This window comes from Solanum pennellii, chromosome 7, assembly GCF_001406875.1.
Source record: "Solanum pennellii chromosome 7, SPENNV200".
NCBI classification, from domain to species: Eukaryota; Viridiplantae; Streptophyta; class Magnoliopsida; order Solanales; family Solanaceae; genus Solanum; species Solanum pennellii.
In genome coordinates, this window is record NC_028643.1 from 7779260 (window position 1) to 7806455 (window position 27196).

The 27196-nt window shown below is 29.0% G+C and overlaps 1 protein-coding gene and 2 long non-coding RNA genes across 3 annotated transcripts; 1 reads left to right on the top strand and 2 right to left on the bottom strand.

The window, feature by feature from the left end:
* Window positions 1-1248: 1248 nt before the first annotated feature.
* Window positions 1249-2664, bottom strand: LOC114077855. Its single transcript, XR_003579133.1, has 2 exons — window positions 2576-2664; window positions 1249-1728 (listed from the first exon to the last, which is right to left on the bottom strand). It is a non-coding gene; the product is annotated as an uncharacterized LOC114077855 (long non-coding RNA).
* A 2130-nt stretch (window positions 2665-4794) lies between these two features.
* LOC114078084 lies at window positions 4795-8262 on the bottom strand. The gene is made up of 3 exons (XR_003579605.1): window positions 6842-8262; window positions 6122-6201; window positions 4795-5274 (listed from the first exon to the last, which is right to left on the bottom strand). It is a non-coding gene; the product is annotated as an uncharacterized LOC114078084 (long non-coding RNA).
* Window positions 8263-21019: 12757 nt separating this feature from the next.
* Window positions 21020-26717, top strand: LOC107026320 (pectinesterase/pectinesterase inhibitor PPE8B-like). The gene is made up of 3 exons (XM_015227236.2): window positions 21020-21583; window positions 23480-24091; window positions 25832-26717. The coding sequence occupies exons 1-3, from the start codon at window positions 21274-21276 to the stop codon at window positions 26527-26529; spliced, it is 1620 nt and encodes a 539-aa protein (XP_015082722.1). The 5' UTR covers window positions 21020-21273; the 3' UTR covers window positions 26530-26717.
* The last annotated feature ends 479 nt before the right edge of the window (window positions 26718-27196 follow it).

The following is a 27196-nucleotide window of genomic DNA, read 5'->3' on the forward strand; positions in this document are numbered from 1 at the left end:
GAATACATGAGCAATGGTGTTTTTGATATATCACATATTGATATTGATTCAAAATATCATCGTCAAAGATATGGTACATTACTTTGGCATTATGCAAAATCAAAGAATGATGAAGGCGCAATAAGTGAAAGTGAAGTTACAGGAACAGTTGCTAGCAAGAAGGGTGGACCTCGAACTCATAAAGAACAAGTTATGGACACCACCAATTATCCTACTCCAAAATTCCGTAACAGGAAGTAGAAATCTTCATGGCACAATGTACATTTTTTTGAATGACTTGTTTTTTTTTAACTTATGAACAATTTATGTAATTTCCCAGGTTTTTATTATGAATACTGGTGGTTTTATATAAATTATTACTGATTATTATTAATTAAAAAATGTGTCTCACTTTGTATAAATTTTGAACGCCAAGAAAATATAGAAACACTGTATGAATCATGTATGAACATTATATGAATTATGAATGTCATATTATAATTTGATATATAGAACATAGACAATACTATTTTTTTTTAAATTTTTTTTATATAAATGACAGTCTGCTTCAATATATATTTTATATAATGTTAAATGTGTATGATATTTGTATAAATTGTACTTTTCAATATGTAATGTTAAATTCTTATATGCATAATGTATGAAAAATATATGAAATAGTACTGACATATGATTCAATATGACAATATGAATAAATATATAATTATACCTTAATAATTGTGTATGACTTTTGCATAAATTTATTTTGTATGAATACTATATGAATACTGTATACTTTTAAATACAAACAGAAACAGATTTTACTTATATTACTGGTACGAATACTGTATGAAAAATGTATGAATTATATCATATAAATTCTTATATGCATAATGTATGAAAATTATATGAAAATAATACAGACATATGATTCAACATGACAACATGAATAAATATATAATTATACTTTAATAATTGTGTATGACTTTTGCATAAATTTATTTTGTGTGAATACTATATGAATACTGCATACTTTCAAATACAAACAGAAACAAATGTTACTTATATTACTGGTATGAATACTGTATGAAAAATGTAGAACATAAACATACATTATTTTTATATGCAACTATTGCTTGTATAAATGTATAGATTTTGTATATAGTCCTCATTCATTATGCAATAACTGTATGCATACTATATGATTATATGACTTATTGATGGTAACGAATGTTAATATATGAACAGTTGTATATACAATGTATGACATTTTTATGAAAAGTAATATGATTCAATAAAAAAAATAATGTTATAACAATGTAAATACTCAAAAACACAGATGTAACAGTAGGAAATCATTGTTTTTGTACAGGATAATTTGAACATGTCTTCCTATTGTGTCCAACTTGATGGCATCTACTGCATGTGCTTTTTGTCCTCTTGAATTTCACATCAGCGAACCCCTTCCAGCGTTCAAATTTGGGTCTTCCCGCTGATCTTTTTGGACCGGGTGGCATCATTTTAGGCTCTGAAATATAACTTGGTATATCCCATGTACTCTCGCACGGGATAGGCTCGACAGGAATGGCATAAGCATCTCTGAAATTCTTGAGGCTGTAATATATTTTATCTCAACAGAATTTATATTTTCTTCTATATTAAGTTGAGATACTATAGCATTAACTAAACCAATATAAAGAGTAGATGTATCATATAGGATGCCCTCCAACTCAAAGTCGACGTATTTTCCTGTGTTCACAACATTAAAATTACATTTAATGCATCACATAATACATACAAAATTCATACAAAATTCATACACAATTTAAATACAATTCACTGATATATACAAAAAAAAAAATCCAATTTAATATACATTTAATACAATGTTTATACACAATTCACACATATGAAACATATCAAGTATGAAAAACCAATTCATACACAAATACTATACAATTCACTGCTACATACAATCTAAAATGCACTTTCATACACAATTTATACAATTTAATAAAAATTATATACACAATTAATCCAACCTTTATACAGAATTCATATATATATATATAACAAATCAATCACTGATATATACAATCAAAAAAAATGGGCATTCATACATATTTCATACAATATATTGATACATTACATACATAAATAATACATTATTCATATTTCACCAATATACAAAATTTTAACATCTGACAATTTAAATATAATATGGAATAACTTTTACCAAAAATTCACATTTCATATAACGTTCAAACAATATCAATACAAATTGTCAGATTTTGTTCATAATTTTTTCATAATAAAAACTGCAAATTGATTCAAAATCTGTAAATTTTTGTGTTTAATCCAGTAATCAATTATCACACCAAACTTCATTTTAATTATACATCAAAAGAAAATTACTATTACGTAATATTTATTATCAGAAACACATCATAATTGTATCACAAAAAAATACATCAAATCAACATCTGCAATATAACAGAAATAAAAAAAAACGACACATTCTATACACGACAACAAAAAAATATATACAACCAATAATTTATAATTAAAACATAACAAATCATAAATAAAAACTAACCTGATGAATTCCATTTGCCACCATGTTTAATTAAAATTGACACAATTTTCTCCATCAAATCAAATCTAAACGTTTTCAACCTTTAATTTTAATTATATTTCAAAAAAAAAAAACGAAAAAATATATCAATATTCAAATATAAGAATAATCCTCACTTTCTGAAAATTCATTCCATAATTAATAACTACCCATCAATATCTAAAATAATAACAGTTTTCTTTTTAAAACTATCAGACGTTATTAAAAAAAAAATTTATATTCCCCAAATATATTGTTCTTCCCCAAATCCTCACAAAATTTTCTTTTGCACGCCTAACATTTAATCTTCACCAAATTTGGCTCAAAAAACTTCCACTTTTAACATTCTTCTTCACCAATTCTTCCACTTTTGCACTCAAATCTTCCATTTTTGCATTCAAATCTTCATCTTCTGCACTCAAAAAAAGATATAATGACGAAGAGAGGCAATGAAACCCCGCAAAAAAATAGAAGGTTGAATGATGAAGCAAGATCGGAGTTCCGTGGGATAGGGTTGACGAAGTAATCATCCCAGTCAACATCAACGACAAATTCCATTGGTTCCTTGTTGTATTCCGGATCAAACGTAGATGTCTTTATGTCTATGATTCGATGATGGGAGGATCTGTTCGTTCAAGAAAAAGTTAAAGAAGCTGTTGATAAACTTGCAACCATGATTCCTTTATTTCTGACGAGCACAGGGTTTTATGGCAAAAGGCTTGATTTGTATGTGAATAATCTCCCTGATTATCAACAAAAGTCTCATTCTGAACCTCTCAGTATCAAGAATGTTACACATGTTCCTCAACAAGAAGAAAGTTCAAAGTATATATACTTGTTACATTATTTTTTCTTCATCTTAAATTAAATTTGCTTTATAGTCATTACAAAATTTTTATTATTTCAATTTTTTTACAGTGATTGTGGTCTATACACATCTCTTTTTGCCGAATACATGAGCAATGGTGTTTTTGATATATCACATATTGATATTGATTCAAAATATCATCGTCAAAGATATGGTACATTACTTTGACATTATGCAAAATCAAAGAATGATGAAGGCGCAATAAGTGAAAGTGAAGTTATAGGAACAGTTGCTAGCAAGAAGGGTGGATCTCGAACTCATAAAGAATAAGTTATGGACACCACCAATTATCCTACTCCAAAATTCCGTAACAGGAAGTAGAAATCTTCATGGCACTATGTATATTTTTTTGAATGACTTGTTTTTTTTTTAACTTATGAACAATTTATGTAATTTCCCAGGTTTTTATTATGAATACTGATGGTTTTATATAAATTATTTACTGATTATTATTGATTAAAAAATGTGTCTCACTTTGTATAAATTTTGAACGCAACAAAAAAAATATAGAAACACTGTATGAATCATGTATGAACATTATATGAATTATGAATGTCATATTATAATTTGATATATAGAACATAGACAATACTATTTTTTTTAAAAAAAAATTATATAAATGACAGTCTGCTTCAATATATATTTTATATAATGTTAAATGTGTATGATATTTGTATAAATTGCACTTTTCAATATGTAATGTTAAATTCTTATATGCATAATGTATGAAAAATATATGAAATAGTACTGACATATGATTCAATATGACAATATGAATAAATATATAATTATACCTTAATAATTGTGTATGACTTTTGCATAAATTTGTTTTGTATGAATACTATATGAATATTGTATACTTTTAAATACAAACAGAAACAGATGTTACTTATATTACTGGTATGAATACTGTATGAAAAATGTATGAATTATATCATATAAATTCTTATATGCATAATGTATGAAAATTATATGAAAATAGTACAGACATATGATTCAACATGACAATATGAATAAATATATAATTATACTTTAATAATTGTGTATGACTTTTGCATAAATTTATTTTGTGTGAATACTATATGAATACTGTATACTTTCAAATACAAACAGAAACAAATGTTACTTATATTACTGGTATGAATACTGTATGAAAAATGTAGAACATAAACATACATTATTTTTATATGCAACTATTGCTTGTATAAATGTATAGATTTTGTATATAGTCCTCATTCATTATGCAATAACTGTATGCATACTATATGATTATATGACTTATTGATGGTAACGAATGTTAATATATGAACAGTTGTATATACAATGTATGACATTTTTATGAAAAGTAATATGATTCAATAAAAAAAATAATGTTATAACAATGTAAATACTCAAAAACACAGATGTAACAGTAGGAAATCATTGTTTTTGTACAGGATAATTTGAACATGTCTTCCTATTGTGTCCAACTTGATGGCATCTACTGCATGTGCTTTTTGTCCTCTTGAATTTCACATCAGCGAACCCCTTCCAGCGTTCAAATTTGGGTCTTCCCGCTGATCTTTTTGGACCGGGTGGCATCATTTTAGGCTCTGAAATATAACTTGGTATATCCCATGTACTCTCGCACGGGATAGGCTCGACAGGAATGGCATAAGCATCTCTGAAATTCTTGAGGCTGTAATATATTTTATCTCAACAGAATTTATATTTTCTTCTATATTAAGTTGAGATACTATAGCATTAACTAAACCAATATAAAGAGTAGATGTATCATATAGGATGCCCTCCAACTCAAAGTCGACGTATTTTCCTGTGTTCACAACATTAAAATTACATTTAATGCATCACATAATACATACAAAATTCATACAAAATTCATACACAATTTAAATACAATTCACTGATATATACAAAAAAAAAAATCCAATTTAATATACATTTAATACAATGTTTATACACAATTCACACATATGAAACATATCAAGTATGAAAAACCAATTCATACACAAATACTATACAATTCACTGCTACATACAATCTAAAATGCACTTTCATACACAATTTATACAATTTAATAAAAATTATATACACAATTAATCCAACCTTTATACAGAATTCATATATATATATATAACAAATCAATCACTGATATATACAATCAAAAAAAATGGGCATTCATACATATTTCATACAATATATTGATACATTACATACATAAATAATACATTATTCATATTTCACCAATATACAAAATTTTAACATCTGACAATTTAAATATAATATGGAATAACTTTTACCAAAAATTCACATTTCATATAACGTTCAAACAATATCAATACAAATTGTCAGATTTTGTTCATAATTTTTTCATAATAAAAACTGCAAATTGATTCAAAATCTGTAAATTTTTGTGTTTAATCCAGTAATCAATTATCACACCAAACTTCATTTTAATTATACATCAAAAGAAAATTACTATTACGTAATATTTATTATCAGAAACACATCATAATTGTATCACAAAAAAATACATCAAATCAACATCTGCAATATAACAGAAATAAAAAAAAACGACACATTCTATACACGACAACAAAAAAATATATACAACCAATAATTTATAATTAAAACATAACAAATCATAAATAAAAACTAACCTGATGAATTCCATTTGCCACCATGTTTAATTAAAATTGACACAATTTTCTCCATCAAATCAAATCTAAACGTTTTCAACCTTTAATTTTAATTATATTTCAAAAAAAAAAAACGAAAAAATATATCAATATTCAAATATAAGAATAATCCTCACTTTCTGAAAAAAATCAAACAATGCACGTTTATGGAAAGAAGATAACAGATTAGAGTTTTTTAAGGATAAAAATCATAACTTATTAGCATTTAAAACAAATTGAGACATTTATGGTGTCTATCTATTATTAAAATATTTTCAAATCCCTTAAAATGTGCACATTAGTTATCAGTTAATAATAATAACTAATTTCACGCACATTATCTAATTTTAAATTAATCCATTTTTTTTTGTTTACTATCTAATTTTACAAAATTAAAATTAACATTATTTTTTTAAAAAAAAATGCTATAACTTGATATATTAAATGTTATAGAATGAAAATCAAACTCTTATGCCATAACTTGAGTATATGACTACATAAGATGCTATATACCTAATTTACACGAGTCATAATTGTAATTCTTGGGCCATCTTTTTTAGCAGCCCACTAACATTCCATTAATTCCCATTTTTCACTGATTTCTAGCCCCCCTTCTCCCTCGACTCGGCCTAACCCTTTTACCTTCACAAAAAGAGAATCCATCAACAATACAGCAGCATAGCACACAAAAAGAGAACTGACCCGATTTCTTCACGCGTGTAAAACAGTGAACAAACCCAGAAGCTCAATTGCGCGTGATAGTCGTCCCTCCTTCGTCCCTGTCCTCGTACGGTTGCAACAGCAGAAAGCACCGGCAAGGCACACGTTTTGCGTCCTCGTGACCTTCGGAATGGGTCAAAATCTTAGAAAAATGTGTGTTTCCCCTTTCATGCAAAAAGTTGTTTGAATTTTGAACAAGAATTCGGAATGGGTCTTTGGTTTTACCTTAAATCAGTCAGCCTCTTCCTAAGTTTTACCCTAATTTTTCAAGCTATATATACTTCTTATTATTCACTATAGGAAGGAGGCGGAAGAAAAAAAGAAAAATTTTTTGAGTTAGTAAAAGCTGAAAAGAACAGTGCAAAAGGTTAGGAGAAATATCTTTTAACTTTGAAAAGAGTAGCTTAGCTGAGAGATAGAGGACAAAAATTAGAGTCAATAGACGAAATATTTGGGGAATAGGCTGTGTAATAGTGAACGTTTGAGGTGATATTCCTTCGGTTCTGTTTTCTCGCAATCTCACCGGAGTTCTCGGAATTCACATTGTATGAAAATTGTTCCAAACCTTATGGCATGTTCTGTTGCTGTGTGTTTTTTTTTGTACTCATTATTTATTTATTGAACTTGTGGAAGATTTTTTTTTTTTTTTTTAAAAAAGAGGGGGATATAACAATCCCTCTCTTTGCTTTCGCGTCTAATTTTTCTAGTAAGAACAGTGACATATTTTAATATTTGCCTATAGCTTTGCTCTTGTTTAAAATGTTAAATTTTATTCTACACGTGGATTTTATATTACTTTGGTTTAGTCTTGTGTTGCATCTTAAGCGTAATGCCATATATTCCCCATTTCACTATTTTATCCATGCCTTGAAATACTTTTCCTACTGCAGGAAGCTTGTTGTTATTCTTTTCATTGTTGGAAAACATATCATGTGAGTTTATTGGGAAATAGTGGAGGAAATATTAACCTATGTGTTATGTTTATTTATTCTCTCCTTATGACAAACCTATCGCTTGTGTTTTCAAGATTCCGATGCATTGGTTTGGATGTGATTCTCTTTTTCGTTTGGTTTATTTGTTTGATTGAGTAAATGTTATAGTCCATAAAGTATGTTTATTTCTTTGGTCACTGCAATTCAAATTTGCTAATGTATTTTTTTTTTTTTTTTGTGAACTCCGCTCGAGTCCATTTGGACCCCATCTCCCTCCTTGCATCCTATGTTTGAGCCACGAAGACTCAAACCTTTACCCCCGAGTCAGCCTCACTGGCAATAGAGAAGATGATGAATAGATCCCGAAGTTTGGACGAATTCGAAATAGGCCAAAGCAAATTTAAAAGTTGAAGAAGTTGGGCTAAGAAGCCTCCTTCATTTTATTTTATTATATTTATTTTGTATTTTGTTATTTTGGGGCCTAAGCCCTTGTGGCTTTGTTTTTTTTTTCATTATTATTATCTCGTTTAATTTAGGACAGATACACATCAAATGGGCCTAAAGCCCAAAAACGGAAGGGGTTCAAATATCGATTTAGGTGGATAGAAATCGAATTTGGACCCAACTCTCTCTCTCTCTCTCTCTCTCTCTCTCTTTCTCTCCTTTTACTTTACCGTCTCTTTGCTTGTCGATATCTGCTGTTAGTTTTAAGTTTGGAAAAATTTCAAATCCCCGCAAGACGGTATCCCGTTTTAACAAATTAAGTCAAATCAATAAGTCTAAATAGATTAAAAATATAAATTTTGAAAGTAAAAATCTCACGTAGATAGTAGGATGATGTTTCTAAAAATTCCAAATAAATTTCCAAATTCAAGATTAAGTTAAGTTTTAGTCAAAAAAATTAGTTATCGGATAATCACAAGTAAGCGAGTATTTTAGGTGCTGTAAAAATCTTCCTAAAATACAAATAGGAACCTCCGAACCCCCTTAAAAGAATTCACTAGATTTACTGTTTAAGTCTTTTTGAAAAACAAAGTTTTCTTGATTTTCCTAAAATTAAGTGGCGCCTCTAAAACAAGTCTTAAAACAATAAAAAATATATTTTCTTTTAAATAAAACAACTGGTATATTGATACAATGGACAAGTGCTTAAAAAATACCCTTTAAGTATGAAAAATGGAATAAAAATATCCTAAATCCACCTTTGGGCTCAAAAATACCTTTCCATCCAGCTATATGGACCTATATTACCCTTTTACTAAACAGATTCCTTTTGAGTAATAATATATTTTTGGGAAAATTACATAGGACGGCAAACATTCCTATGTAATTAGTTTATAAGGGTATAGTTTAATTTATTTACTGTCAGTAAATATAGTTTTAATTTTTTTGCCATAATTAATGGGACCCACATCTATTTGTATACAGAATAAAAATAGTCATCCAAAGATTTTTATATAATTTTATTCAAAATCAAATTTATCTCTCCTATTCTCATTCCATATCTTTTCCTAAAATTACTCTTCCCTTCTAATTTGAATTTCCATTGAAAAAATTTTGACTTCTCCTTCCGATGTTCTTCCACTTTTCTTAGGTAACCGCCAAATTCATGGCTTTCAATATTTTTTTTCTTGATTCCTTCTACAACAATTGTATATGTAGTATGATTGTTAGTTTTTTCATATTTTTTTAAAAAATCTTTATTACTTATCAGATTACAAGTCTTTCAAAATCATAATAGATGATTTCTATCCATGTATGAGGATTACGAGAGGTATGTCATTGCATGTCAATGTTGTTGATAATCCACCTTCGTTTTAGTTGGGTTAACTCAGGATTCTGGGTTAATGTAGGGTCTATGGCAAAACATAAACAAGTTTAAGTTGAACAATCTTTTGAAGAATTGAGATCCATGAAAAAAAATGATCCAATGGCAATTCACAAAGTCATCAACAACGCGAAATCTAGCGGCATTAAGGTTGTTGAAGGTGGAAGTAAGAGAAAAGTCATAAACATTGATTCAGAAGAGATTGAACCCGCCTCATCAGAACTGGACAAATCTGAAGAATATTGGAAACATCAGGTAGTGTAATTTATATACAAATTACAAAGTTATGTATATAGTGGTTTGTATATTAAGTTAATATATGCAAAGTATTATGAAACAGTTCTTAATTGTATATTCTATTAGTTGTATACCAATTACTAATGTTAGGTATATAATGGGTTGTATATTAAGGTAACATATACAAAGTGTTATGAGGCAATAGCTATTTGTATACAATTATTTAATTTTGTATAAAGAAATTTATTAAAATCACTCTATAATATTATAATACATTATACAAATTCGTCGATATATACAAAAAATTATGAACATAATAAAATATTGTATATATAAACATTACACCCTCAAATATATAAACATATTCAAGCTTACTATATATACAATTAACAAATGAATATTATATACAATCAGTTTAATCATTAATATTTTTTTTAAAAAAAAAAAACATGAAATCACAGATGCACATATATAACTATAATATATATACCAAAATTATTCTACATTATACAAATTCCTAGAATTATACAAAAGAAAAATAGGAATATAATAAAATATTGTATACAAATAGATTACCCAAAAAAAATTAAAAGAATATATGATGGTCATATATACAGTTTAAAACACAAAATCAATTACACACAAATATTGTATAAAAATTATATACAATTTCGCAAATATATACAATATAATCAATTTATATATAAATATATCTATGTGTGTGTTTATGTGTTTCATAGATTTATCTAAAAAAAAATTTAAAAAATATTTGATTTTTAACTGGTATTGTCTTTCTATAGCTTTAGAATTCTTTTTTCGGAGAAATATTTGATTTTGAATGTTTTGCTTAAATCATGGGATTATGTGAATTTATTGTTAGCATCTTTTGTGCTACTGTTACCATTTATTGAAAAATAATTTTTTTGTATTTAATTAAAAAAATGTTTTATACAAATTTAGAATCACCTAACAAATTAAATTATGCCCATGGAATGTAATTATGTAAATTATACCCATGGAATGTAATTTCATAACATTCGTTTGCCATATATGAAATTTTCCCTATATTTTTTCATTAATGATGTGGTAGTCTTTAATTAGTTGAAACTAAAATGAACCAGAATAATAATTTCTCTTAAATTAAACCTAGATCCAACTAAATTCAAGCCCATCCACTTAAAACTTTATTGACCCATATCTTAAATAATCAAACTTCAATCAACAACTTGCTCAAGTCATTTTTAATCTCAGTCAAAAAACGACGCACATTAGACCATACACAATATGGAACTTCCGAAAATTCCCTAGAAACATTTCTAGAGGGAAGAAGTGAAATACAAAATCAAGTATCAATATAATCATACACCATATTTTGAAACACTATGAAAAAGTCCAGCAAATCTCCAATCTCTGGAAACATAAACTCAAAGCGATAAATTTCTCAAAATTTGAAATCCTAGAGTTCAAAAATTATTTCACTTCTTTCTTTTTTGCGATTCATATAAAGTACTAACAACACAAAAAAGCAAAAACAACTTAATTATATTTCTTAAATAGACATAATTTGGGAAATTCTCAAAGAAAAATCATGAAATAGAATATCAAAAAGAAAAAAAAATCTTTTTAGCCATAGAAAGAGATTATATACTTGATGAAGAGAAATTTAGTGTACGGAGAAAAAAAAAGCAACTCACCGCTACACATCTTCTTATTTTTTTTAATAAGGGTCAGTAAAATTTTAAGTGGGTCGGGTATAGTTTAGTTGGATTCAGAATTAATTTGGAGAAATTATTGTGGGGTTCCAACCCCATATCTTTTTTCAAAGTCTTAATTTGTTATAATTACATACCAATTAAATCTTATCAAGATAACTACTTAAGTTGCAAAGTTTGAAACTTATATATTTTCATGATGTCATTGGTGACATCATTAGTTGTAAATTTCTTCTATAAAGAGAGCATTCTTGCTCATTTGTAGAACACACCAAGTTAGAGAGAAAAAATCATTTTGAGATCAAAGTGAAGTATTCCATAGACTATACAAGAAAAATAATCTGTGAAGAAAAATAGAGTGTGAGTGATATTTTAGTAAGGTGGAAACCAAAAGAGTGTTGTTCCTTTTGAGTGTGTAGTAGTCACTTTAAGTATTTTATTCGTGACTATACAATGTAAAATTCCTTACTATAGTGATATCAGTTGATCCTCTTGACCCGTGGTTTTTCCTTTATTTAGAAGGGTTTTCAAGTGAAATTCTTGGTGTCATTATTTTCCCATTTTATTTCCATTACTTTTACCATATATATTTTTGTGTTTGTCCGTGTTTTCCCAACAATCTGGTATTAGAGCTAAGGTTTTATCTGAGTATGCTCTGTGGTTGCAGCATAGTCTGAACTTCCACATCATAAAAGATTTACTTTGATTTGCGATAACTATATTTTTTTGGGGAAAACGATGGAAGCCAACACGAGTAGAATTGTTACTTTGAAAGGTGTTAATTATGTCATTTAGAGGGAAAAATGGAAGATATGATTTATGTTAAGAATTTTTACAAATCATTACCTTGTAAAGCCTGGATAATAAAACAGATGAAGGGTGGATCTGTTGCACACACAGGTTTTTGGATTTATTAGGCAATGGTTCGACGATAATGTGTTGAACCATATTTCTTGGAAGACATATGCTCGAATCCTATGGGAGCATCTTGAAAGTTTGTATGCTCGGAACACTGGCAGCAACAAAATTTTCTTAATAAATCAGATGTTGAGTTTAAAGTATCATGATGGTTCTCCGATGACAGACCATCTGAATAATTTTCAGGGGATCATGAATCAGTTATCTGCTATGGACATCAAATTTGATGAAGAATTTCAAGGTTTGCTTCTACTTGGCTACCTACCACACTTTTGGAAAACATTTAGAACTTCATTGTCAAATTCTGCTTCGGATGGTGTGATCTCTATGGATTTCTCCAAGAGTAGTGTCTTGAGCGAAGAGATGAGAAGAAAAACTCAAGGTTCTTCTTCGTCGGATGTCCTGATAACTGGTCCAAAGGGGAGAAACAAAACTCGTGGTTCTCAGTATAGAGAACAAAATAGGAGCAAATACAGAGGCAGATTTAAGGATATTAAGTGCTATCATTGTGGCATGAAAGAGCATACAAAGAAGTTCTGCAAGAAGTTGAAGAGGGAAAACAAAAACAAAGAAGAAACTAAAGAAGATGACAATGAAAATTTTCTAGCCACCGTTACCATCGAAGATCTTGTTACTGTCCTTAATGTGGATATGGTAAATATTATTTGTGATGAGTCAATCTGGGTTGTGGACACTGGTGCCGTATCTCATGTGACATTAAGGAAGAATTTTTTCTCTTCCTATACTCCTTGTGATTTTGAAACCTTGAGTATGGGTAATGAGACTGTTTCTAGGGCGGTTGGTATTGGTACAATTTGTTTTAAAACTAGTGTTGGAACTAAACTAGTTTTTCTTGAGTTGGTGCACTCTAATTTATGTGGTCCAATGAAGACAAAGACATTGGGTGTTGCACTCTATTTTGTCACTTTCATTGATGATTGATTGATAAAACTTTGGTTCTATGTGTTGAAGACTAAAGACCAAGTGTTAGGTGTCTTCAAGCAGTTTCAGGCATCAGTTGAAAGAGAAAGTGGAAAGAAACTGAAATGTATTCGTACTAATAATGGTGGTAAATATTGTGGACCATTTGACGAATACTGCAAATATCGAGGTATTAGACACCAGAAGATTCCTCCCAAGACTCCTCAGCTTAATGGTTTGGCTGAGAAGATGAACATGACCTTGATGGAAAGTGTTAGATGTTTACTTTCTGAAGCAAAGTTGCCGAACTCATTTTGAGATGAGGCTTTATTGACTGTTGCACATATTATTAATCTATCTCCTGCTGTTGCTTTGCAAAGTGATGTACCAAATAGTGTTTGGTATGGAAAAAATGTTTCCTATGACCATTTGAAAGTATTTGATTGCAAAGCTTTTGTACATATGCCAAAAAATGAGAGGTCAAATTTAGATGCCAAGATAAGACAATGCATCTTCATTGGATATGGCCTTGATGAATTCGGTTACAAGCTATATGATCTAATTGAAAAGAAACTTGTGAGAAGCCGTGATATTATTTCATGGAGAATTAGACAATTGAAGATATTAACAAAGTGGAGAAGCTAGAATCTTCAAGTTTTGATGATATAGTTCATCATGATAAAGTTCCTCACACAAGTGTGCATGATGCTGTTGGGTTTGATAATCATGATAACGCCCTAAGTCATGTATAGAATCGACATGTTGATATTTTTAATAACAATGATATTGTTATTGATGATCTTATTCTCATGAAGTTGTGGACGAATCAAATATTCCGCTTCGGAGGTCCACAAGACAGCGGTTTCCTTCGTCCCGTTATTCACCCAATGTGTCTGTGTTACTCACTGACAGGGGAGAATGTGAATGTTATGAGGAGGTCATGGAAGATGAGTACAATGATCAATGGATTGAAGCCATACAAGATGAGATGAAGTCTCTGCATGAGAACCACACTTATGAGTTGGTAAAATTGCCCAAGGGCATGAGAGCTTTGAAGAGCAAGTGGGTATTTAAATTCAAAGTTGAAGAATACAAATTGAATCCCAAGTACAAAGCTAGATTGATTGTTAAGGGATTTGGTCAAAGGAAGGGTATTGACTTTGACGAAATATTTTCCCATATTGTGAAAATGTCCTTGATTCGCATAGTTTTAGATTCGACTGCTAGTCTTGATTTAGAGATTGAGCAGATGGATGTGAAGATAGGTTTCCTTCATGGTGACCTAGAAGAAGAGATTTATATGAAAAACCTGAGGGCTTCAAAGTAGAAGGTAAAGAAAATTTTGTGTGTAAAATCAGAAAGAGTCTATATGGCCTAAAAAAAGATCCTAGACAGTGGTACAAGAAGTTTGAATATGTCATGGAGGAGCAAGACTAAAAAAGACTTCTTCAGATCATTGTGCATTTGTACAAAAAATTTCTGACAATGATTTTATCATCCTTTTGTTGTATGTGGTCATATGTTGATTGTGGGCAAGAATACTTCCAAGATTGACAAGTTAAAGAAAGAGTTGTTTAAGTCTTTTTGTATGAAAGACTTGGGTCATGCCAAATAAATTTTGGGCATGAGAATTACTCGTCTCAGATATGAAAGGAGCATTGAACGTGTACTAGAGCGCTTCAATATGAAGATTGCTAATCCTATTAGGACACCTCTTGCTGGTCATATGAAGTTGAGCAAGAAGATGTGTCCTACAGCTAGGGAGGAAAAAGAGAACATGGTCAAAGTTTCATATTCTTTCGTCATTGGAAGTCTACTGTATGCAATGGTATGCACTAGACTTGATATTACTCAGGCAGTTGGTGTTGTTAGCAGATTTTTTGACAATCCGGGAAAAGAGCATTGAGAAGCTGTGAATTGGATACTCAGGTATCTAGAGGAAGATCAAATAAATGTTTGTGTTTTGGAGCATCAAATCCAATATTGAAAGGCTATACAAATTCGGATATGGCAGGTGACCTTGATAACAGAAAAATCTACTACTGGATATTTGTTTACTTTTTCAGGGGAAGCTATATCATGGCAGTCGAAGTTGCAGAAGTGTGTTGCACTGTCTAAAACTGAAGCTGAGTATATTGCAGCCACTGAAGTCGGCAAGGAGATGATATGGCTCAAGCGATTTCTTCAAGAGCTTCGTTTGATTTAGATGGAGTATATTGTCTATTGTGACAGATAGAGTACAATAGAGTTGAGCAAGAACTTCATGTACCATGCAAGGACAAAACACATCGACGTCAAATATCATTGGATTCGTGAACAAGTGGAGAGTGAATCACTTCACGTTAAAAAGATTCACACAAGTAAAAATACTGCAAATATGTTGACTAAGATGATACTGAAAGATAAGTTCAAGTTATGTAAAGAACTTGTGGGTATGAGCTCTCTCTAAAGAAGTTGGAGATACCTCCTTCCAGTAAATGAGACTGGAGGGGGAGATTTGTGGGGTTCCAGCCCCATATCTTTTTTCAAAGTCTTAATTTGGTACAACAACATACCAATTAAATCTTATCAAGATAACTACTTAAGTTGCAAAGTTTGAAACTTAAGTATTTTCAGGATGTCTTTGGTGACATCATTAGTTGTAAATTTCTTCTATAAATAGAGCATTCTTGCTCATTTGTAGAACACACCAAGTTAGAAAGAAAAAATTATTTTGAGAGAAAAGTGAGGTATTCCATAGATTATACAAGAAAAATAGTCTGTGAAGAAAAATAGAGTGTGAGTGATATTTTAGTTTGGCGGAAACTAAAAGAGTGTTGTTCCTTTTGGGTGTGTAGTAGTCACTTTAAGTATTTTATTCGTGACTACACAGTGTAAAATTCCTTATTATAGTGATATCAGTTGCTCCTCTTGACCCATGGTTTTTTTCTTATTTAGAAAGGTTTCCACGTAAAATTCTTGGTGTCATTATTTTCTCATTTTATTTCCATTACTTTTACCATATATATTTTTGTGTTTATCGGCGTTTTCACAACAATTATTGTTTTTGCTTGATTTAAATTCCAATCAATTAAAGATTGTCATATTATTGATGAAAAGATTAATTATTACTCATAAGGAATTTGTTAAGTAAAAAGGTAATATAGGTCCATATAGGTGGATGGAAGGGTATATTTGTGTCTAAATGTGGATGGAGGGCATTTTTGTTCCATTTTCTATACTTGATGGGTATTTTAGGTCCTTCTCCATTGATACAAAAACAATGGTGGCAATGAGCCACTCAACAGGAGCAAAAAACACGAATATTTAATTGTGCAGAAGAAGAAAAAATTCTGAAATTACGTAAGTGATAAGACTGAGGAGTCACATGTATTTACAACCAAAAACATTGTTTCTAAAAATTTGCAGCTTTTTAGAACAATCACTAATGTATAACCATTTATCAAAGTTTGCAACCTTTCAAAACAGAGATTTTAAATGGTGAGAAATTTAAATAAAATGGAAAAGACATTTTAACCAAAGGTCGCGCAGATTAGATTTGGTTGGGTTGTTTCAGGTTGGCCATTAATTAAAAAAATAATTAAAAAAAATTTATCCAAGAAATAATCTCGAAGCAGAGTGAGCAACGACTAGACTTAAGGGGATCACTCTTTCAAACCTTTTATGAACTAGTAGAAATGTTTCTTTACATAAAAACTTAACATTTTCTTTCTGCCACCACTGAGGGTGAATTACTTTTTTACTAAAACATAAGAGAGAAATCTTCATATTCCCACCTTTAATTTTGTCTTCCCTCCATTTTTTTCTTACATCCATGAAACCATGTCCTATGCCTTAAGCCATATCAAAATTAACCACAACATTGTTTTTTTTGCTTCTAAGATAGATATCCCTAGTTATCTCTTGTGCCAGAAAAACATTCTTAGTTATATTTTTTCCTTTTACAATTTCCTGCCAGATTTGGAAAAATAATCATAGTAGGATCCCCACAAATGATCAATAAGAAATAGAACTAGAGTTCATTAAGGATATTAAAGTCATCAATATATAAAGGATATTTTCATATGTCCAATAAGAAATAGGATTAGAGCTTATTTAAGGTTATAAAGTCATACAATATTTAAAGGATATTTTGATCAACCAACTTATATTAATATTTTTATTATATAGATATAGATAAGGTCTTATTAGTTGTTTGGGTGATTTTCCATAATTGATATTATTTTGTCTCAATTTATGTGGCATTATTTGATTTGGTATAAAATTTAAAGAAAAAAATAATTTTTTTTAAAATTTATGATCTAAAACACTCCTTAACTATTTATGTATTTATTATTAAAGAGAAAAAGAAATTTAAAATTAAATTATATCTAATTATATAAAAAAGTGACATTTTAAAACAAAACAACATTTTAAAAAATGTCTTACATAATTGAAAAGGAGGGAGTAGGTGATTAATAAGTAAAATGAATCGAAGGATACAAATTAAATGGCTAGTTAACTAGTCATCCAAAAGTTGTACTCCACTAGTTTAAATAAGAATAACTTAGTTTTCTTTTATCGACAATTTAAAAAAAATTATTCTTTTTTATTTATGTTTTAAATTTTAATTTTTTATATGATACATTTATAATGACAAAATTGAATTTTTTTTGATATATTTACCATAATTTTAATTTATGATTTTTTTGTGCTAAAAAAATGCTCTATCAAATCAATCTACGTCATTCTTTTTTTAAAAATAGTGACCTTATTAGTTATTCACCAAGTGGATCCCAACCTCAGATCACACTGCTAACGTATATACCAAATCAAGAACATGCATGGGCTTTAAACACTTTAGAAAAGCACCATTTCCTTCCTTTATATAACTTTTGGGATTAAACGTATTATTCTCTCGGTTTAAAAAAGAGTGATTTAGTTTAACTTAATAAAAAATTTAAAAAATTAGAAAATATTATTTTAAAATTTTATAATTTTAAATTAAATTTATGTCAAATATACAAAATTAATTGCTTTGAATATTTCACATGAAAAACTAAAATTAAAATACTACTAAAAAGAAAAAAAACGTCATTTTTTTAAACGAATAAAGTTAAAAAAAAAAAGGGAAAGAATAATGTTGAAAAAGAGGTGAGACATGAAGTAAAGCTAACAAAGTATTTATTTAAAGTTGGTTTGTACTTTGTAGCTATAAGAATTAATAGGGCAGCCTGGCAAGCATTACTAAGATTTCCGCGTTTTTTGGATATGTGGAAATACGCGGAATAGACTACATATGTGGAAACCTTCAAAAGTATGTTTGTATGGCTAATATTTTTTTATTTTCGGAGCTGTTTGATAGAGTGTATTAAAATATATATGTTAAATTAAATATATTAGTAATGCTTATGCATTACAATAAAAATATTGTTTAACAGTAATAAATATACATATTAATAAAGAGTGTTAAAGTTTTTATCGATATTAATTAATTGTTATTGGATTTAATGTCGCTGAAGGCGTTAAGAAGATATACAAAGAGTGCTAAATGCCGTTAAAACTATATATTCAATGATAATTAAGTTATTGTCGTTAAAGATTATTTTTGATATAGTAATAATAGTTATATTTATATTTGTTGTACTCATAATATTCATATGTCGTGTTTGATTTGATGTAATAAAAATAACATGCATGCATTGGATAATTTTTTGAATTTTTTTTTTTTACAAAAATAGCATTCATATATGGTGATAATGATTCAAGACTGCCAAAGTTATTTCACAAGAAACTTTTTGAATTTTCTTTTTTTTACAAAAATAGCATATTCATATATGGTGAAAATGATTCAAGACTGCCAAAGTTATTTCACAAGAAACATACTAACACCTCCAAAGAACTAGTCTAAATAAGTACAACAACAATAATAATTAAGAAAATACAGTTTATACAAGAGAATAACGAAAAGAGACATAGAAATTGTTTGAGATCATTGTCTTTGAACTTATCAAGTATTATTGATTCTACAATCAAACTATATCAAATGATATATATCAAAATTAATATTAGTACAAACAACACATACTGATAAGCATCATTAGTGTACCCGAACCAACATATAATAAAAAGTAACACTACCCTTACTTCTCTGTTCCCTTACCTCTACCCTCTCCATGTAAAAACTACGACTAAGCACCTCAAATATGCCACTCTAAGGCTTCCCGAAGCCTACACGTTATGCCACTAATTCTCGAAAATTCTAAAGCTTTTCAAAAAAATATCTAATTTATCTTCTAGAACTCTCTTCTAGTCTAGAGAATTTCAAGGCATTTTAGGACTTTCCAAAGCCTTTTCAAGTATCTAAGGGCTTCTAAAGTTTTCTATAAATCTCTCCACAACTCTAGACTATTCTGTAAAGTTTATCGGACAAAGTAGCGGGACGGGATACCTACCCTCACACCCTCTCATTCATAACGCAAATTAATATTTATAGATTATATATAAATATTTTTAAAATAATATTTTTTTAATTTATATCTATTTATTTTTCAAAAACACATTTTTAAGCACACAATACACCCTAATTGTCGAAACATTAAGGGGACGTACAAATGGAAGGCAGTGGTTGCGTTTCAGCATCAAATGAAAGTTGTCCTACCACCGTCCTAAAATATCATCTAAGGTGCAATGTCACCGACACCCTTCGCCCCTGTGTTCTTTGACACATTTATTAATTTTTATTAATTGACGTTCGATATTATACTCTGAAAAAAATAATTTACCAAAATAAATAATTAATGTAAAGGAAATGTGAACCATGAATTAAGAATATAGTAAAATAATTTATTTTCTTTTGATGTATTATAAATGACAAATAAAATAAATAAAAAGAATCTCAATTTATGTTACACCTTTTTTAGACCTATTACCTTTTATAGTTGAAAACAATTAACTTTTATCTTTTTTAACTTTACTCTAAGTTAGATGATTTATATCCATGTGAATAATTATGGAATGTTTTAAGCCATACATTTCAAAAAGCTTATTTTCTTACTTAATTTTATTTCATCAATTCAATAATAATTATCCATTATTGACTTGACATACGCTTTAACAAATAATAAATAATAGCATAATATTACTATTAACCTTTTGAATGTGTTAAATTTAACGTTTTAGTGAATGTATTAGATATTAACTAATAATTAATAACATAGGTAAAATAGATAGAAAATGATAAATTACTTCTTGATTTTTTTAAACTGGAAAAATATTATTGGACAACGTACTATTTTTAATATAATGAACAAATAAATATTACAAAACATGCTTCTTTTAAAAAGAAAAAAAAGAATTTTTCGTTGATAGCTAGTGTTCGAACCCACAATACGATTGTGAAATCATTTTTACCGTGCTTTTTAAATACTAAGCTGTCAATTAATTATTTTGTTAGTAAGTTCACAAGTTAATTAATATGCATATATATTTGTTTAATTTTCTAATATAAATATAAAATCTACACAAAAAAATTAAATTCGTTCAAACCCGTAAATCCATACCTAATTCCGCCTCGGGATAAAAAGGAATTGATGAAGTATACTAATAGGTCAACACAAGAGGTGAGTGTCTTAAACCCATGCATGTTCCCTTCTACTTATATATATATATATCTCTTCCATCAGCCCCCAATCTTCATCAATGCTCTCACCTGCCCCCTAACCACAACAATAAATTTTCCACTCCCCCCCTTTCTATATATTTATTAATTAATTCATTATTATCAACCAAATATTTTTTATCCATTAGTCTCACTAGCCAAAATTAAACTACATGCATATGCATGCTCATTATTAATAATTAATTAAGTGTAGGACGTTAATTATTATGGGTAACTTATTTTGTAAAGTACTGATTTTGGTACTTTTATGTATAACTACTACTTGTCCTTTGATAAGCTATGCTGTTGATGACAATTTTTTTCAATCAGAATGTTTGCAAGTGCCAACATCTGAGTTTTTGGGTTCTGTTAAGTCTACCATCAACATTGTTCGTGAAGTCACTTCTTTAGTGTCAAAATTTACTAGCTTTTTTGGCGATTTTCGACTTTCGAATGCCATTTCTGATTGTCTTGATCTCTTGGATCTCTCAGCAGATGAACTTACTTGGACTCTTACTGCTACTCAGAATCCCAAAGGTATCTATTTATCTATACTCCTTGAGTATTAAGTACTTTTTCATTCTTAATCAAATATTTCGTCCTTAATGTGAGATTTTTTGATAGAAATATAAATTTAACAGACTTTAATATAAATATTGGATACGAGCATCTTTAATTTGTTCATTTTTTATGAGTGTTATGCACTTTAGGAAAAGGTTAATGCACTTAATTTTTTGTGCTCTTTTTGAGATGCTTGCTTTAAAACTTTAATTTGCAATTAGGTGTCTGTCTTTGTTACTTTTATCTTTTTGGCCTGTTTTACGCTTTATTGGAGTACTAAAGTTTACTACTCCTTCTATTCGTATTTATTTATTAAATTTTAAATTGACACGTCTATTATAAAATAATAATATTATTTTACTCTTATTAATAGATAAAATTTCAGACGAATTTATTAATTGTGTTATTTAAAAACATATTCAACGTTAAAAAATTGAGAATATAATAAAAAAAAGTTATTTTTTTCTTATTTGTAAAAATGACAACTGAAAAAGTGAAACTATAAAATATTTAATAAATAAATAAAAGACTGAGGGAGTACTAGTTTTGACTGTTTTGAGTTGGGACTTGGAAAACCTCCCATGTATAGAAAGTTTTTAGCTCCAATCCTCAGTTTTATGCTCTTTTGAATTAGTTTTGAATTAGTTTTTCTCATAGAGGGCATTTTTTAAGTTCTATTATAAGTATATTTTTTAAAAAATTAATGGTCAAAAATATATCAAATTATTACTTTTTTATTAGTTTCACGCATTAATTATTATATCTTCTTTTTATAAACCTTAGATTTGAAAATTCCCCCGTAAAAGATGTTTATATCGAGTATTTATATTATTTAGGATGGGTAGGAAGTTGTTTTAATCAAACTAAATATAAATAGGAAAAGCTGAAATCGGAGGCACGTGGGTGGGGAGGAACTAGTAAGGGCCCGCCGGGGTTCATGAGTGACTAGAAATCAACAAAAATTAGGATATGATTAATAATATATCTATGAGGAGTAAAAGTGCCCTTGTTTATTGATACAAGCTAGAGGAACTACCTTACTTGCCAGACTAAGGTTTGGATTCAATTAAAGCCAAGACTAAGGTTTGGATTCAATTAAAGCCATAATGTACTCAAAATATATACTTTAGCTGAATATCATCCTCCCAATGAGTAATCCAAACACAAAATTTGCAATCATGATAAATCAGTGGAACATAATAAGTCATCTTGCATAGTAATCCACATATCACTAGTCATGGTGTAGTAACCAAAAATCATTTCACAATCGTCATACCATAATAATTAATAGGGGCAACTAAAGAAAATCAATATTCAGTTGAAATTCTTGTTTAAAGTCGTTAAGTCATGTTTTAAATATGGGCCAATTCATAGAGAAAAATTCATGTTAAAATCACCACTTTAAAATTAAGTCTAATAGTCCCAATTGAGGAAAACAAAAATAGTTGAATAATATTCTTGTCCTAAAAGAAATAAAAATGATATTTTTAGGTAATTTCTTATGAAAATTTATCCAGTTTAATTATTGTCTAGATCGTACCAAATGTCACCAATTTGCCCAAAAGAAAATGTATATATATACTTTTCAGATCTTTTACATCTTTTATCATATCAAAAGAATAATTGGAGATCTACTCTAACATGTACATGATTTTCAAATTTGTTGGGCTCATCTTTAGAATAAAAAAATGTCAAATCATGAATTAACTACCTAACCTATTGTAGTAGTATATGTGTGTCATTTCATGGGATATCTCAATTTTTACTCGCAAAGTAAAAATGTAAATTAAACCTTTTTTCCTAATAATTACTTATTTTCAAAACATAAACATTAGTACATTTTTAACAACGCTTGTGGTACGAATGGGACAGGGAAAAACAACAGTACAGGTAATCTAAGTGCAGATTTGAAGAATTATTTAAGTGGAGCATTAATTAATCAAGATACATGCATCGAAGGATTCGAGGGCACAAATGGACTAGTCAAGAATTTGGTTGCGGGTAATCTCAACCAAGTCTCATCATTAGTCCGCAACATTCTTCTTATGGTCCGCCCCGTCTCTAAGAAAAACGTCTTCCCCTCGGAGGCCAATGCCAAACGTGGGAAGCCGTGGCAATTCTCCCGAGAAAGAAAATTAACGTCAAATGAAGAAGATAACAACTCATTCCCTTTGTGGATTAAACGAAAAGATAGAAGGTTATTGCAAGCATCAAATTCGACTAAAGGAGTAGTTGCAGACGTTGTAGTAGCTCTTGACGGAACTGGTAATTTTACACGAATTAAAGATGCAATAGACGCAGCACCACAATTGAGTACAAAAAGATTTGTGATATATATTAAGAAGGGAATTTATAAAGAGTATGTGGAGATTAGCAAGAAAAAATGGAATATTATGATGATTGGTGATGGAATTGATGTTACTATTATTTCTGGGAATAGAAATTTTATTGATGGATGGACCACTTATAGATCTGCAACCTTTGGTAAGTTTTCATTTTCATTTATTGTCATATTATTATTATTATCATAATTCACGTGGAGTTATGTACTCGAAATTTCAAAACATCCCCCCACTTTTATTTAATATTTGATAGGACGCATGATAATAATAATATTTATAAAAATATCACTGTTTATTCTGCTTTTTTAAACATGGCCCATAAAGGTATGTCTGCAAATTTGTTACTTTTTCAATTTTAAAAAATAATAATGTAATTTATTATAATAAATCTTTATTTAATCTTTTTTAATATGATACATTTAATATCATAAAATTGATGAGTATTTTGTTATTTTCTTAATATTTTTAATAATTAAAATTATTTTTTTTACTATATATTTAGTCAAAATAAAAGCTTTGAGTTGATGTTACAACTAAAAAAAAGAAATTATTTATCTGAAATTTTTAAAGTTGGACTTGTCGTTGTCTTTTGATCATAACTTTTAAAATAATATTTAGAATTTAAATCATTATTTAAGATATATAAATATTATTTAAACTTGAAATATAATTTAAATAAGGGTATATTATGATTTTTTTAGGATGTATTAAAAACAAAATAAATCTAAAATGAAAAGAAAAGTGAAAATAGGGGTTTTGGTTGTATCAGAATTTGGTGAAATAATTTTTAGTTAAAAAAAGAAAAGAAAGATAAAAGTAACATAAAATAATTCATAAATTTAATCTTTTAAATTTTTATTAAGGAAAAGAGTCTGATATACCCCTCAACTTTGTCATTTAGAGCTGATATACGCCTTGTTATGGAAGTGACTCATATATACCCTTACTTGTAAACAAATGACTCACATATATCCTTTTCCTGTAACGGAAATGAAAAAATAATAATTTTAATCTAAATTTTTATTATTTTTTTCTAAAAAATATAATCCCATATGAGTAAATTTAATCCTCGTCAAACATATTTTTTTTTGACTTTTTTGGTTTCAATGACTAATTTATAATTATTATTTCGATAATCAAATTTATTTATGTTTCACTAACATTCTTGTAAAACTTATTGTAGATGACCAAATTTTTTCTTCGAATACGAAATTAGATTACAATACACACACAAAAAATAATTTAATTTTTTTTTCTTTAAACTAAGGAATGAAAGACAAAAACAAAATAAGAATTAGAAACTCAAATAATTATAATAAAAGAAGTCAAAAAATAATTTATGTATGAAAAAAATTAAAATATACCTTGAACTTTGATAGAAGAATCATATACCCCTAAATAATTTTTTTAAAAAAAATTAGAAGTAACAAATATAAATTTAAAACTATTTTTTTAACTTTCGTTAAATGAAGGGTATATTTGAGCCATTTTGTAACGGCAGGGGTATATGTGAGCCGTTTGTATAACCGTAAGGGCATATATGAGCCACTTTTATAACGAAGGGTATATCAGCTCCAAATGATAAAGTTGAGGAGTATATCAGACCCTTTTCCCTTGTTATTATATATCTAACTCTTACCAACTATTACTATAATAAGACAAATGCAAATTTCAAAAATGATTTTATTCATCCAAAGTTACGTACCTAATTAAAATGTCGGTGTTCCTTTTTATCATATGCATATAAGTCCTTTTTTTAAGTCTACAAGTTTGAGTTTGGATTTTCATAATTAAAAATTATACTACAAAAATTATCAATTAATAGAATATATTTATTATGTCTTTATTCAAATTTTTGATTCTGTCCCTGAATGCAATGCAGCGGTAAAAGGTCAAGGATTCATAGCCCGAGACATAACATTTGAGAACACATCAGGACCCGAAAAGCACCAAGCAGTAGCATTTCGTTCCGACTCAGATTTATCGGTCTTGTTCCGATGCGCGGTGAGGGGTTACCAAGACACTCTCTACGCCCACTCAATGCGTCAATTCTACAGAGACTGTACAATTACTGGCACAGTCGATTTCATTTTCGGAGACGGTACAGCTATTTTTCAAAACTGTCAAATATTAGCACGAAAAGGATTGTCACAACAGAAAAACACAATTACAGCACAAGGTCGAAAAGAAATTGCTGAGACAACAGGTTTCACAATTCAATTTTGTAACATATCTGGTGAACCGGATCTATTAGCTTCACTCAATTCTACGTATACGTATCTTGGAAGACCATGGAAGACGTATTCGCGAACAGTGATCATGCAATCGTACATGAGTAATGTAATTAGACCTCAAGGCTGGTTAGAATGGAACGGAAATATATCACTTGACACATTGTATTACGCGGAGTACCAAAATTATGGGCCTGGCGCTGGTTTGGGCAGTAGAGTTAATTGGCCTGGTTTTCATCTGCTCAATGATTCATCACAGGCTAGTAATTTTACCGTTGCTCAGTTCCTTTTGGGGAACTCATGGTTACCTCCTACGGGAGTTAAGTATACCGCTGGTCTAGCGGTTTAAAGTTACTGATATCTATGGACATGTAACATCATATTTTGTTCTTTTCTTTTTATTGGATGCATTGGGCGATTTTTCTTTCTATTTTTATCGTTTTTACTGGTACGTCTATATAGATCAAGTATAAAATACATGTTTAATGCGTGATTAATTAAGATATTCGGAATGAACTATATATTATGAGACTTAAATAACTTTTGAATTTTGTGCAGAGTTTTCATCTGAAATGATTAATTCGTATGGTTGGATCTGATTTCATCACTTTGAAATTTTTTTAAGTGACGATTATATATGTTATTCCGTTTTAATTTTTCTTTTTGGTTTAGACTTGAGGGAGAGTTGTACTCCCTTAATTTGTGCTATGCAATAATATGTCTATTCTCCATTGACACAAACAAGTTTTTGCATATCAGAATTTTCAAGATAGCAAAAGCCTCATTCTCTCTAGGTAGAGAAACAACGATAAACCTGATAGAGTAATCACTGTTTTTAGCTGTTAGGATTTATATTTCTATGCTCATTCATGTAAAAATATCCATTCCTAAGCTATAAAGGAATTAGATGAGTGTCAAGCTGTTCTTGTGTGTCATTCCAAAATTTAGCTAGAGTTAGCTATGTTTGCATCGTAAAATTTATATCCGTTAGAGTTAGCTAGTCTAGTGGGCAACAT